Source organism: Exophiala viscosa (assembly GCF_022695815.1).
Source record: "Exophiala viscosa unplaced genomic scaffold EDD37scaffold_4, whole genome shotgun sequence".
Taxonomy (NCBI): domain Eukaryota; kingdom Fungi; phylum Ascomycota; class Eurotiomycetes; order Chaetothyriales; family Herpotrichiellaceae; genus Exophiala; species Exophiala viscosa.
This window is the reverse complement of record NW_026944356.1, coordinates 346,623-361,228: the sequence shown is the minus strand read 5'-3', so window position 1 is coordinate 361,228 and position 14,606 is coordinate 346,623. Positions and strand designations below refer to the sequence as shown.

Below are 14,606 nucleotides of genomic sequence, written 5' to 3'. Positions count from 1 at the left end.
AAGATCTTGCTAGATGTACACTGATGTTATGTCAACGTTACTAGGATGTTCAAACAACATAAGTCGTCCACGTTGCGTAGTCACCTGCTGCATCATACCGCGCCCTTTAGCTATTGTTCTTCATCTCTCTCAATTTGGCCATCACCGCCTGCGGTTCCGTCTCGCCCGTAGCCTTCTTCATCTCCTCCGTATGCACCCGCATAAACAGATTATGTTCCTTCTCCTGCCCGATCGTGAATTTACCTTGAGTCTGTTGATTCTCGTCGGCAAATTTCTCGAGTTTTCGGATCGCTTCGTTCTCCGGCTGCACCTTCTTCAGGAACTTGACGTTTGACTTGGTGTACTCGTGCCCCGGGTATACTTTTGTGTCGTCCGGCAAGGACGCCAAAACCTCATTGAGCGCCTTGTGCATCTCCGTGCCGTTACCTTCGAAGAACTTCCCGCACCCGCCGATAAATAAAGTGTCGCCGGTGAATACCACGCGCTCGTTCGTCGCATTGTCTTCCATGAACCAGCAGATGCTGTCTTGGGTGTGGCAGGGGGTGTGCAAGGCTTTGACGTGGATGTTCTTGCCTATATTGAAGGTCGAGTTGTGGGAGGGCGTTTTCGTCACGGCTTCGCAGTCTTTGCCGCCTATCACGGGGATCTGGGATGGTAGAGACGAGAGGATCTTCTTGTTCCCGCCGGCGTGGTCCCAGTGATGGTGGGTGTTTACGATGGCGGTTAAATTGAGGTCTTTGGATTTCTCGGAGAGGACGGGTGTTACTCTGAGCAGATTGGCATGTTAGTTCGACGGAGAGAGCAAGCAAGGACGGAAGACGTACTCGGGAGGATTTGCTGGGTCGATTATGACTGCGTCCTTCGTCTCGTCGTCGCTGACCAGGTATGCGTAGTTATTGGACGAACCAACCCCTAGAAGTGGTGATTGTCAGCGATGTCTCTACACTTATCAACGGCGTATTCTGCCGGTGTCTTCACGTCGAGCAAAGAGCAACTCTTGTGACCATTGCTACGAGTTTTTCTCTCACTACCTCGTCTGCATTGTCCAATGGGCCGCCTTTTGAACGTGATGAGAAGAGGGGGTCTTTGGGTCTCTCCGGGCACATACACATGGGGATACTGAGGATATGCATTTTTCGTAATGGCTGCTGTGCGACTGCACTTCCAAAAAACTGCGGGGTGTTTACTGGACGAATGAAAGACGAAATGGCGACGCTGGTGGACAGGAATGGCCGAATGAGCCTTGAGGTGATCATGAATTGGTTTCAGGCAAAGGAAAGCTGTACAGTCAGTCCGGAATAGAGTAGTCAAAATCGACAGTCGTGCAATTGTACAGTGGAAAGACAATTGTAATCATCAAGATGAAGATGCGGAGAGCGGTTGGAGAGGTCGAGCATTGACGTCAATCATCCACGCCGGTCGTATTAAGTCCGGGGACGGCAGACAAGCTCATGTCGTCCGTGCATACTGCATAGCCCCTTTTTGCGGTGTCGATATTCAAAGTATAAAATACGATCTTGCTTCCAAGCCCCCTCATCAGCCAGTAGGCCAGTCTATCGCTATGCTATGCTATGCATGAATCATTCTACCGTGCCATAATCACGATGGCTGTCCCTTCTCCTGCTCAAGCTCATTCTCCCACTATCAGCAAGTAGGCGCTGACTCTCCGCCATGTCAACCACCCTATCCTTCCCAGACATGTTTGGTATCCAACCTCTCATCCAGCCATTGACTCTTTCCCAGTGGCTGTATCCATATCTGTCTCGGACCCGCACAAGCCTTTCCTCTTTTTCGCCGTACATCAGAAATTGCGCTCCCATCAGAGCGTCCATAGATAGACATCCGGCAGCGCCCAAGAAAAAAGGGGCTGCTCTGGCCACCCAAGCCCATCTCTGTGATCCTTCACCGTCCACCCAGCCGTGGTGACCATATGGCCCATAGTCTTGCCACGCGTTTGGATTGGTCAGGAGTGACGTAGAGTAGAAGAAGTTACCGCAGAACGCCGCGAGGAACAACAGAGGCGAAAGGCCAGCAGTGGATTGTCGTTCCCAGTTTTTATACAGCTGAGGTAGACGGGACGCAAGATATAAGAATGTAGAGCACCATGACAAGACAGTACCCGCAATCTCAAGAGGTGTATCGACACGCAGGAGATGTATGCCATGTCGATAGTGGTCTGCAGGAAACGGCAGAGGCGCTGCTGCCGCGCTGGATGCCAGCGAGGATATAGTAGCCGCGTACATGAAGGTCCGTGGAGAGGGTGAAGGCATCCAATTGTTGGTGATCTTGTGGATGTAGGGTATGTTGCGAGGACTGCCATTTTTCTCGCCATAATTCACTTGCGAGAAGCGAGGCCCATCAACAGTGGTGGGACCAGCCGACTTTTGAGGACTAGTATCCGCATCCCGCAACAACTGTTCTTCGCCCGTGAAGCTGGTATTGATTGGGGACAGTGCGTTGATGATATCACTGTCTGCATCATCATCGACATCGCTGCCATCGGGAGAGTGGAGGCTTTCCGCATAGATCCATTTCGCGAAATGGGTGTACCAAAAGTATTGGACGACAAGGCAAACATCCACAAACACGTAGTAGCTTGCAATGATGATCTGCCACGCAGCCTGCTTCGTGAACAGTGCACCCAGAAGGTTGGTCAAATCACCCAACAACCATTCGCCCAGAAAGAGTATCGACAGTCCTGCCGTAGATTTGATGTGGTAATTTTTGAATATCTGCGGCATCTGCGCAAATAGCCATGATATTATTGAACATGTCCCCAGCAGAACCGAGATCGCCGCAAGGGGAGTAGGAATACAGACACCGAAATAGGCGGAGACGTCAGCCAGGAAAGACGTGGTTGGTGTGCAATGATGTGGGAGGGAGGATATCGACACGAAGGAGGTATGTGATAGGGACATCGTTCTTGCTACTCCTTCGCCCGCTCTCTTATCGGATCAATGTTTACTCGTCCTTGATATCCTGACCATCTCTTCTGGGTTTGCTTTATCTGAAACGTCCTGCCCTTGCAGAGACAGCGTCTTGATTCAGAGACGACAGTACGTAGATCTCTGGACGCAACCGTAGTAAGAAGGAGCAGACTCTTCGCGTCTGTTCCTTGGAACCTTGAAGACTAACAAGTTGCGTGCCGCACAGCTTCGTCGTCGTGAGCAATACAGAAACCAGCGAGCGCAGGGATCGATTAGAGTATACCAGTCTGTATTCGGTCGATGTAAGCACGCAAGTCACATAGAATGAAGACAGAGGGAACGCAAGATAGGAAGAAGAACACAACAATGATGCGGAGAGTGCGCGTGAAGAGTGGGATGAGTGTGTAGCCATCTGATCAGTCACGAACTGGCCCCTCAGATAAGGCAGTTGCAACCACCCTCTGGGTCCGGGCGAAAATAGGAAGCTCGGATATTGGTCAACCCCATGATATCAAGGGTCCGACGGCAGTCCAAGGGACGAGCCGAGGGGTTCGTAGGCAATTATGTGCAGATGACATTGCAGAATGACACCTAAATTGGTCAGATCAATGCTTGATGACCTGTGTGAAGGTTGCATGATTCGAAGATGGTGGTGGATGACCGAGGGGCAGAAGGCGGATATCCACGCGACAGTCCGACATTGAACTGATAAGCAGAAATGAGAAACCAATTGCATGTCTGAAGATGAGAAGACAATCTCATCTCTTGGCGTGGGAGGAGATCGCCGGGAGCTGCGCTGCTCAAACGAGATCTGTTGTTATTCATCAACCCCGCCTTCACCTTTCGCTTAATAAGTTTGCAGAGTCCAGCAGCAGGTCTTTCGTCGAATCAACTTCAACATTTGCGCGCACTTGTCATCAGCGAGGGTGTCCAGAAGATGAAGAGAGTCGCAGTGTATGGAAGGCGGCCCTCAAAAGATTGCTCTGTGCCCATCTTCAACAATCCACTGAGTCAGTCGAGGCGGTGTCCATTGGTCTACCATGTTATTACATGATAGATTGATTCATGTGCGGTGGGTCGGCCACAATAACTCCAGATATTGAAGTGTGAATTGAGCCGAGGTCTGGGGGTGACGAGGATGACAAGAAATACATATATCGCATCTGTGGGAGTTGATAATGCCAACAGTATCCTCTCATGCCAGCACGTATGTGCACTCATAATCGTTCACGTCAGCAGACATAATGGGCATCCTGTCAGTAACGAGTCATTATGCATCTCAGATTGACACGAACCGCCACCTATTTCTTTCTACCCATCACTGAGGTCTAGGTATTATGGTGAGGCTCATTGGCCTTCGATATTTGCTGTCAAACTAATATGCATACTCCAGCTTCACCGAGAATCTTAAGGAGGATGTGGTTTATCCTTGGTGTTGTAGCTGTTGCGTGGCGGTCAGGTCACCTCACGCTATGACGGAGTGAAATTGCCAAACATCCAATCACCCCAATGTTAGCTTTTGGCTGAGGCTGTCTACCGCTAAGGTACGGGGAGCAACGTGGAGTGATATGAGCTCCTGCAAGCTACATTGGCGGTGAGTTCGGATTTTGACTAGCTTCGAGATGCTCCCACGAAGCTGCATCGAAAGCCAGGAACGAAGGCTGCGAGTGATCTGATCATGAAGGATTCTAGGTACGCATGATCAAGATGAGGAACGACACAACTCACGCCCATTCGTAAGCTCCTCAGCAGTCCGTCCACCTTCGTCTACAGCCTTGTCTGGCCCTACGAGGCTAGTTCGGGATAATTCTCCGACTCTCAAGTGAAAAACTTGAGGCTCTCGCTGGCAAGTTTCCTTTTCGAGGCCATTACTTGTCGCTGTTGATTTCCGCTATGGGTAAACGACACGTTGCTCCTTTTGCGGCTTGTCTATCGGTAGTTGTAATTCGCCCTCGTTTCCCAAGATACTGATGTCAGAAGCAGCTTGTGGCAGCTGGAAAAGATATCCAGCACCTGCCAGGTAGCTCGGTAACGACCAATAGCGGTGGCACGGATGATGCAACAGGTGGAAAATGTATTTCTGCAGGTGTCGGATGACCGTTCCGGTACCTAGTATGCGGGGCTCGCTTCAACGGCCTTGGTGGGCCATACATCATTTTATTGGCTTTTATAGACATGACGAAATGTTTTCAACACCCCAAACGTCATGGGCATCAAAGGTGCCTGCAATGGTCTCTTTCTTATTGGCGAGAGTCGACCCGTAACTGTCCCTAATGCACACGCGTATCTAGTGCCATTGTTGCTCCGCATCTTCTTTCTGTTTATCTCGTCCAGTTCACCCATCGCCCCTTCCTTTTTCTCCTTCTCACGCGGTAACAATGTCTTCAGTTGGACAGAGCATCTTGAACACGGCCGAATCAGTCAAGGACGGCGCCAAAAACATGTTTGAAAACAAAAAGATTGCAGACCTGAAGAAGGATGTCAAGGACTCCCACAGCAAGCAACCCCAAACCACCGACTATGGTGTCAAAGTCGCAGACTTGGACCATTGGTTGAAGGTGGTCGATGAGGAGAAGAACAAAGTCGGCCCTTCCTTGCTCGAGGATCAGATCGCCAGAGAAAGAGTATGGTTTTGAACGCTCTCCTTCAAGGCGAACACACTGACCATTCCCTAGATTCACCGTTTCGACCACGAGCGTATCCCTGAGCGAGTCGTCCACGCCCGAGGTGCAGGTGCCCATGGTCAATTCAAGCTCTACGAGAGTTTGGAAGATGTGACATCGGCCAAGGTCTTGACCGACACATCCCGCACCACCCCAGTGTTCGTGCGCTTCTCCACCGTTCAAGGCAGCAGAGGAAGTGCAGACACTGTTCGAGACGTTCGAGGTTTCGCCGTCAAGTTCTACACCGACGAGGGTAACTGGGATATCGTTGGTAACGACATTCCCGTCTTCTTCATCCAGGAGTCCATCAAGTTCCCGGATCTAGTCCACGCCGTCAAGCCCGAGCCAGACAACGAAGTGCCTCAAGGCCAGACTGCGCACAATAGCGCCTGGGACTTTATGTATCTGCACCAAGAGGCTACCCACATGTTCTTCTGGGCCATGTCCGACAGAGGTATCCCCAGATCTTACCGAATGATGCAAGGTTTCGGTGTCAACACTTTCTCATTGATCAACGCCGAGGGCAAGAGGACTTTCGTCAAGTTCATCTGGACTCCAGAACTCGGTGTCCACTCTTTCGTCTGGGACGAGGCCCTGAAACTGGCCGGTCAAGATCCAGATTTCCATCGCAAGGACCTGTACGAAGCCATTGACAACGGCGCCTACCCGAAATGGAAGTTCGGAGTTCAGCTGATTAAGGAAGAGGATGAGCACAACTTCGACTTCGACATTCTCGATGCCACAAAGGTCTGGCCTGAAGAACAAGTCCCCATCCGATATGTGGGAGAGTTGGAGCTCAACCGCAATGTCGACGAATACTTCACCGAGACCGAACAGGTTGCTTTCTGCACCAGCCACATCGTGCCGGGCATTGACTTCACCAACGACCCGCTTCTCCAGGGCCGAAACTTCTCATACTTCGATACCCAGCTCTCCCGCCTGGGCATCAACTGGCAGGAACTTCCCATCAACAGACCTGTCTGCCCTATGATGAACTTCAACCGCGACGGTCAAGGACGTCACACCATTACCAAGGGCAAGGCAAACTATTGGCCCAATCGATTCGAGGCCAACCCTCCCACTGGACACGGCAATGGAGGTTTCGAGTCCTACCCAGCAAGGGAAACGGGTATGGATCTACGAAAACTTGCTCCCAAGTGGAAGAACTATGTCTCTCAGGCTCAGCTCTTCTACAACTCCATGTCAGACATTGAGAAGAGACATATTACGAACGCCCTCTCATTCGAACTCGATCATTGCGATGACAACGTTGTCTACGAACGCGTGGTAGAACGCCTCACAGAAATCGATCTATCCCTTGCAGCAGCCGTTGCTGAAAAGTGCGGCGCTCCTACCCCTACCAAGCAGACTGTGGAGAATCCTGGTCTCAAGGCCAAGGGTCTCAGTCAGTTTGACTACCTGCCAGAAGTGCCTACGATCAAGTCTCGACGCGTTGCGATCCTCATTGCCGATGGCTTTGACGCGGTTGCTTATGGTGCTATGAAGGCCGCAGTCCTGTCACAATTGGCTTTGCCATTTACCATCTCCAACAAGCGTCAAAATGTCACGGCTGCGGATGGTGTCACTAGCGCCAAGCCTGATCATTTCCTCAACGGACAGCGGTCGACCATGTTCGACGCGATCTTCGTTCCTGGTGGCGAAAAGTCAATCAAGACCCTGATGGGCAATGGTCTAGCTCGATTCTACGTGAAGGAAGCCTTCGCTCATTGCAAGGCTATTGGTGCCACTGGCGAAGGTGTCGAGCTCGTCGAAGCTGCACTCAGGGAATGCCCAGGCACCACTGTGGCCTCGAAAGGAACTGACGCAGTGGTTGATTGGTATGGTGTTGTCACCGCCCAGACCCCAGATGATGAGTCCACCGTCAAAAAGGGAATCAAGATGGCCTCAGAAGCCAAAGACTTTACCGGAAAGTTCTTCCACAACATCGCCCTGCACAGAAACTGGCAAAGAGAGCTGGATGGTCTCACAGATATGGTCTCTGTGTAAGTGCAGTTTGGCGGAAAAGCGCTGGAAAGCCCCTGCAACTGTGACTTGAGTTGTAGCCCCAAGAGGTCAATGTGGAGGAGTTCAGACCACAGTCACTATCGCCTTACAAGGCGCAAAGTAATAGGCGACCCCCCACATACTAAATCATGCACACAATATACCCCAATCAATTTGCACATGTATGGAATCTATTGCACCTCGAGTCGTTGATGTACTGTTCGATTCTAGAACACTAAGTTCAGCTTTTTGGGGACTTCCACAAGCCCTATTCTCGAGAAGCTCTGTTCGGCTCAATATATACTTATATTGACTAACGTGAAGGGCAGAGTTGAACTGCCATGATCGCTAAAATCACTTCAACGCCCGCCATGCACAGCAAATATCTTGTCGCTAACCCGTTGAGAACGCTCATCAACCATAAATTCCAGACAATCAATTTCAATTCCAAGCCCGACTTACCTTGGACAGGCTGCATAGACGCTTAAAGTCCTGGTAAGATCAATTCTCCTCAGGAATCTCCAGCGTCCCCTGCATAGTCAGCACAGCCGAACCACTCAGCAAGACCTCGTCGATTTCCAGTCCATCAGCTCCGCTCTTGACACCGACTTCAACCGAGATCTGGCTTCGTTGGCCCATCTCCACTCCCTGCGTCAGTAGATACTTGTACCGTCCGGGCTTACCCTGCTGAAGTGACAGGTATGACGTGAGAGCGCTGGCCGCACTACCCGTCGCAGGGTCTTCCCGGGTTGCGAACATGCGCGTGCGCAGCTGCCTTACTTGATGCTCGTCGACACCGAGGTCAACGAAGAAATACGTACCGACAAGTCCCTTGCGCCAGGGCCCCTCGTCGAGCTTGGTGTAGGCAGAGTAGACATTCTCCACGCCGAGCGGGTTGCGCTTTTGGTCGGCAAGGGCGTTGAGATCAGGTAGTTCGGCCAGAATGAATGTCATGCCCTGCACGATACTGACGACTGGGTACTGCGCGACAAGAGGCTGGTCGGCGAACGGGGAGTTGTGAATGTGCACGTCGTGCGCGAGCCCGATTTGCGTGGCACTTCCTGCGGAGACGAGACTGATTGGAAAACGGCCTGCTTTAGCTTGGAGAGCGGGAACATTGTTGAGGGGATCATTCTGCAACAGCCGGAGGAGATAGTTTGCCGTGCCGACTGTTGGGTGGCCTGCGAAGGGGACTTCGGCCTGGCTTGTGAAGATGTCGATCCTTACTGACTCGTCGCTAACGTCGTGGGTGGTTTGTTCGTGTAAGAAGACTGACTCGCTGAGATTGAATTCGCGGGCTATGCGCTGTTTTTGGGTCTGGGAGAGGGTGATGGATTGGGGCACGCGGATTATGGCGAGGGGATTGCCTGTGTAGCGGGTTGTGGTGAAGACGTCGAGCGTCACGAAGGAGAGGTTGGAAGAAGACATATTGATATTCTTTGTATGTTCGGGGATTGCGAGGTGTTAGGGGAGACAAAGGAGAGCGGAATGTTTGGTAGATTGTTGATATATGTTGTTCAAATATTCTTCATTGTTCAATGGGTGTTCTGAGTCATTTGAAGGCGAGTTAGACTTTGATATCCCCGAAAGTGGAGATCTGAGGTTGCAACGGACATCAGCTTAAGTCTGGTTGTTGAGTAATACTCCAAAAGCGTGCTCTCGACTTCTTTTGACATCAAAAACTCTTGTGCAGGAACATCGTCTGTCTCCATTCCCTCCGATTGACCACGGTATTCCATTTTCGGTGATAGTTGTTGGATTTCGCTCCATCAGGCAGAACGTGACGGTCCTATTTCGGCATGAACGAACGTCTTTAACGTGGACCGTACCTCAACCGCCTCACTGATTCGTCTCTGGGAACGCCGGATTGCCCAAACCTGACAGGCCCAGGTCAGCCAGGAAATGCAGATGCTGGTACTCGAACGAGCTCGGTGACGGAAATTCAATCGTGCCATTCCCGTCTGGAGAGAACTGCTGCGATATGAAATCGTTCGTCATAAAGTCGGGAAGGAAGTTCCCAAGGACTGCTGCGGATGTGCCAGAGGGTGATTCAAATGACGGATCGAAGGGACTGGTCTCATAAACGTATGAAGACGCATCTCCACCTGACCCTGGGTTGTCGGCCACATAGGCATTCTCCGTAGGTTGAGTCCTCTGCTCGTTATTGTCGGTAAACTGCGTCTGTGAATGGCTTTCAATGCCATGCTGTCGTCTAAATGAAGGCACTTGTCGGTAGATACGGGCGTCATCAGGCCGATGCCCACGCTTTCGAGCCTCGGTCTTGTTGAGACGACTGGTGAGGTCCATTAAAAGGTTCCGGATCCATCGTGCAACAATATAATATTGCTCAAACTGCTTGAGTGCCAATAAACTCGGTCTCAACTTTTGCGACAACTGACTCGGATCGGATATTCCCCCTTCGGCTACGTAAGCTGTCATGGCTGAGAAAATAGCCGATACGCTGACTTGTCAGAAATGTGTGCTAATGGGAATGACCATACTTACTATATCATAGGGAAGTGTTCTGGACTCCAGTATAACAGCGAGTCTTCCACCAGCGTTGTGACGTGACTGGCCGCTTCCAGAACTATCGTAGAGCCTTCATGATCCGCGAAAGGCTTGTGACATAACCGTTGGAGACGTTGTTGGAGGTTGATGATGTAGTAGCTACTCTCATGCGTCAGCAGATGATCAAAACGGGACTGAATGTATACTTACTAGTAGCAGACCTTCAGCGTCAAGGTCAAGTAATGATTTTCCTCCCAAGAGGACGACGCATGCGCACACCAATCTTCCATGGCAGCCTGAATTTCTCGCCTTGCTATTTGTCGCACTGAAGGGTCGCGACTCAATGACAGTCGGGAGGGTGAGCAATGGCAGTAAAACATGTTCGAGACTGGATCTGTTAGGTTGTACGTCTTCGATCCTGGGGCGAGACTCACCAATTTTGTTAAGACTCACTTGGCCGATGATATATTGAGCTGTTTCTGGCGACTCGTCGGGGAAATCTTCCATTGTCAAATCCTCCACATCGCAATCTAAGTCGTTGATGGACATCGGCGGACCCGTGCTGAGACACACCTGCCGATCACGAATCTGTACAGGTCAATGTCTCTTCTTCGCTAGGCTAGGCGTGAACTTCACTAACGTATAAGCACCACCATATCCGCTTCCATTGCGCTTTTTGTCGAGCATCCATCTTGCTGTTTTTTGTGCTTCGATGGTAGCCCATGCATTCCGCTGATCTGATAGCATTACCTAACCACCATAATGTGTCACGATAGCTCGTTGGCTTGCCGAAGTAATAGTGAAGAAGGTACGAAGCTAGTACCATTGTTGTCCGATCTGATTCGTAATCAGCGTCGAAAGATGCGCAAGCCTTGCTGAAGAGGTCATCCCCGGCATCAAGCCTTGTGGTATATCCCATCAAGTGAAAGATCTCCGGCCCACAATGAACAGACGCAATATAAAGCACGCTGCGTAGGAGGGTGATGGAAACGCTCCCGTCGCGGACCGAGGACAGGAAAGTGCCTCTGTCGAGGATAGGGCAAAAGACATGGAACCGCTGAAAATATACTTCCAGAAGTCGTTCGGTCAGGTGCTGGGAAGGAAGATCGGAAGGAGGCACCTTTGTAGCACTCCTTCGCTTACGACTGTCGATGACCACACTGCCGCCATCAGCCGGACTGGAGTAAGCGGAACTCGATTGACCTCGCTCAATAGGGCGATGAAGCTCGCTATGTCCAGCTGCAGAAGTACTCAGAACATAAGAGGCATACCAGGACTCGCCCACAAAGTTTGAGCGGGCGTTATCCTGCTCAGTCATTTCGTTATTCTTGTTATGAGGTCCATCCGGACTGATCGTCTCGCGCCGGTCAGCAGACTCGTCACCAGAATGACTCTCATGGTCGGCGCCAACCAGTCTTGCCAAGTTCAAAGGAATTTCAGGATCTCTGGTCGTTTTCATGACCGCTGGAGCGTACTCGCTCCTATCGGCATCGGTGGCGGCGAGGGTATCGCTAACCCCAGTGTTACTGGGGCTCCATAATTGATTTTCTTTCTGCTCAGGCAGAATATATCGACCGTCCGGCCCTCTGATACGAGCTTCATTAATATGTATGTTTGCAATACGTGACTCGGCTTACCGAGTGCGCCTGGATTGGACAAGCCTGCAATGCTTCGAACTGCTTCTCTTGCATTCAGCGCACGGCGTCCCATTGACTGAGGCATCGCAACGCACGCGACGGCGGTGGCATCTTTCACATGCAGCAGCCCGCCTCTTGCGAGGGCCATATGGAGAGTGCAATGGTACAGCAGGATTTCCCATGGTCAATGAGAATTGAATAGCCAATCTCTCCGCAGAAAGCATGCAGGAAATCATGGGGGAGGAGCTTTCGCCTTGACTGGGGTAGAAAGTGCAGAGCGACACGACTGCCATCACCATACCAGTACCACTAAGGTGCTGCTAGATACCGTACCGGGCTTGCCGAGACCTGGAAGCCGATGCCAGTTGCTGCGGGGTCGGAGCTCCTCCAGCCTGCCACGATTGGGGGACGGCTCCGGGCTACCCCTAGCCCTTAGGCTTAGGCTTCCTGTCACTTGAAACTTGGCCCAACCTTCTGAGATATAGGTCACGCCATTCTGCAATCTTGTGTCGAATGCACCAATGACTGAAGCAAAATATTGAAATGACCATAGCCGAGCTCCATAACCGATAGACTGGATCAGGATCCGAAGTTCAATCGGAGGCTCGGATAGACACGGTCTGAGCATGGTTTGAAAATATCAGGGCACATGAATCGAACTTCGAGCAGATGCTGAGCCAGCTCGCTCCTTACGGTGGCATCATGAGTCGTGTAGCCGAAGTAATTATATGACCTGTCGCAGCAACTCAGCAACGCCAGGATCTCACGGCCAAGCTTGAGGCATGCTTCATTGCTTCCCTAAGGCCGAATTCATTCCACGTCTACTCAGCATTTACCTGTGTTATCTCTATGGAGCCTCTAGACAATAACGAAGTCGGGAAAGATTTTCCACAAGTCGATTTAGGATACTCAGTTTACCAAGCTTCTGGTTACGATGAGGCTGGAGATTTCTTCACTTTCAACAATATCAGGTATGCAGCACCTCCAACAGGTGCTCGGCGCTTCCAGACACCCGAACCACCACTGGTGAATCGAGACGTCGTCCAGACAGGTCTGTCGGGCAACTTTCCGCCCCAAGCTGTCCCTTTATGGCGAAGAGTTATCAAAGAATGGCCAAATCCAGGCAGTGAAGATTGTTTGTTTCTGGATGTCAAAGTGCCCCGCGCCACCTGGGACGGACGAGACACTCAGGTAAAGGGCGTGCCGGTGATGGTTTGGATCTTTGGAGGTGGCTACACTGCCGGTTCAAAGGAGGCATTCGGCAGCGGAGCTGGCCTTCTGGCCAGGTCTGCAGAACCCATCATCTATGTTGCACTGAACTACCGAGTATGCCTCCCCACACATGTACCGGCTCAAGGACTGACAGACATCCCCAGCTTGGAATATATGGATTCCTGGCAGGACCAAAATATACAGGGCATGGAGGTACAGCAAATCTAGGCCTCTTGGACCAGCGTTTTGCCCTGCAATGGATTCAGAAACATATCTCTGCCTTTGGTGGCGATCCTGACCGAGTCACTGTGATAGGTGAATCAGCTGGCGGAGGATCGATCTATCATCAAGTCACAGCCTATGGTGGCCAGAAAGGCCAGTCACCCTTTGCCCAAGCCATCTTACAAAGCCCAGGGTTCTATCCCATCACCGATTCTGAAGTGATGGACCGTCACTACCAGTCAGCTTTGACGTACGCGAATTGTGACTGCCTGGATGATTTGAAGCTCTTGTCGGAAGCGAAACTAAAGGAGGTGAACCTTGCCGTCATCGACGAAGCGCCGTATGGCCAATTTTTGGTATGTTTGGCTGTCAAGGTCACCATACATCCAACTGGCTGACTCTCCTCCCAGCTCGGACCGGTTGTCGACGGCGTGTTCGCGCCCAATCTACCAGGCACGCTTCTCTCGTCAGGCTCCTTCGACCACGGTCTCAGAATAATGCTCGGTCAATGTTACAACGAAGGTGGCGACTACGTAGAGCCCGTGGACATATCCCCCTCTTACTTTTCAGAGTACCTCGACCGCACCTTCCCGAGCATGAAGCCTTCCGTCAAAGACTACGTCACAAGCAACCTTTACCCTTCGATATCGACAATTCTGCCAGATTTCCAACGCAGCAGTGGACTGTGGCCTCATTTCTCACACGAAACCCCTTACTACACCACTCCCACCGCTCGACTCCAACGGCTGATCGGCGACGCAATCTACATTCAACACAACAACGCACTCTCCACGGCCTTTCAAAACAAGACTTATAATTACATGATGAGCCTCGCTCCTGGAACTCACGGCACTGACATATCGTACACGTTCTACAATGAAGGCAAGGAAGAGAAGTCCGCAGTGCCTGGCCTTCCCAATGTCAAGAACAGAGAGCTTGCGCATATTTTCCAGAAATACCTAACAAACTTTGTGCTGTACGGGGATCCTAACGGCAACAAGGACGCCGGACTGCCCAAGATGAATCAAAGAGGAGATGACTTTGTGGTTCTCAATTTTGGAGAGAATGGGATTGAGGAGATTCGGGATCCAAGTGCAAAAGAGCAATGCCTTTGGTGGCAGAAGGGCCTGTTTGCTTGACGGATACGACTTTGGTCGTGTACAAAATCTTTCTGATGACAGCGTAATAAGTTCCAAACAGCGACAAGCCGTGTTTCTGTACTTGAGTCGCCAAAGATCCCAAAGATCCTCCCCTTGAACAAAGGACGCCGGTGACTTGATGGTCGTCCGGGGGTGAGCGTCGAGTGTGTCCATTCTGAAATCGGATGCCAAAAAGCTAGACCCAGCACCGTTATAACAACGGGAAAGAAATGAGCTCGGCCCGTGGCCTAGACCTACTTCGGACGGACCCCCATAGCCGATGGTGAGTGGAAG

General features: G+C 51.2%; 6 protein-coding genes across 6 annotated transcripts; 2 read left to right on the top strand and 4 right to left on the bottom strand.

The window, feature by feature from the left end:
- Nucleotides 1–106: 106 nt before the first annotated feature.
- Nucleotides 107–880, bottom strand: EDD37DRAFT_562582 (hydroxyacylglutathione hydrolase; the record flags this gene model as incomplete). The annotated part of the gene is made up of 2 exons (XM_062813922.1): nt 107–767; nt 825–880. Coding segments are annotated over 2 exons (717 nt in total), but the record flags the coding sequence as incomplete, so codon positions are not given.
- Nucleotides 881–1,516: 636 nt separating this feature from the next.
- Nucleotides 1,517–3,214, bottom strand: EDD37DRAFT_356835 (PQ loop repeat-domain-containing protein). Its single transcript, XM_062811839.1, has one exon. The coding sequence runs from the start codon at nt 2,916–2,918 to the stop codon at nt 1,581–1,583; it is 1,338 nt and encodes a 445-aa protein (XP_062670620.1). The 5' UTR covers nt 2,919–3,214; the 3' UTR covers nt 1,517–1,580.
- Nucleotides 3,215–5,134: 1,920 nt separating this feature from the next.
- EDD37DRAFT_627825 (catalase A) lies at nt 5,135–7,796 on the top strand. The gene is made up of 2 exons (XM_062816402.1): nt 5,135–5,551; nt 5,603–7,796. The coding sequence occupies exons 1-2, from the start codon at nt 5,306–5,308 to the stop codon at nt 7,595–7,597; spliced, it is 2,241 nt and encodes a 746-aa protein (XP_062670619.1). The 5' UTR covers nt 5,135–5,305; the 3' UTR covers nt 7,598–7,796.
- EDD37DRAFT_627823 (phenazine biosynthesis protein-like protein phzf family) lies at nt 7,797–9,135 on the bottom strand. Its single transcript, XM_062816401.1, has one exon. The coding sequence runs from the start codon at nt 9,020–9,022 to the stop codon at nt 8,096–8,098; it is 927 nt and encodes a 308-aa protein (XP_062670618.1). The 5' UTR covers nt 9,023–9,135; the 3' UTR covers nt 7,797–8,095.
- EDD37DRAFT_693543 (fungal-specific transcription factor domain-containing protein) lies at nt 9,136–12,036 on the bottom strand. Its single transcript, XM_062820060.1, has 6 exons — nt 11,740–12,036; nt 10,743–11,688; nt 10,537–10,690; nt 10,313–10,490; nt 10,100–10,261; nt 9,136–10,055 (listed from the first exon to the last, which is right to left on the bottom strand). The coding sequence occupies exons 1-6, from the start codon at nt 12,030–12,032 to the stop codon at nt 9,434–9,436; spliced, it is 2,355 nt and encodes a 784-aa protein (XP_062670617.1). The 5' UTR covers nt 12,033–12,036; the 3' UTR covers nt 9,136–9,433.
- A 442-nt stretch (nt 12,037–12,478) lies between these two features.
- EDD37DRAFT_356643 (carboxylesterase family protein-like protein) lies at nt 12,479–14,568 on the top strand. The gene is made up of 3 exons (XM_062811836.1): nt 12,479–13,065; nt 13,116–13,529; nt 13,584–14,568. The coding sequence occupies exons 1-3, from the start codon at nt 12,589–12,591 to the stop codon at nt 14,310–14,312; spliced, it is 1,620 nt and encodes a 539-aa protein (XP_062670616.1). The 5' UTR covers nt 12,479–12,588; the 3' UTR covers nt 14,313–14,568.
- Nucleotides 14,569–14,606: the final 38 nt, after the last annotated feature.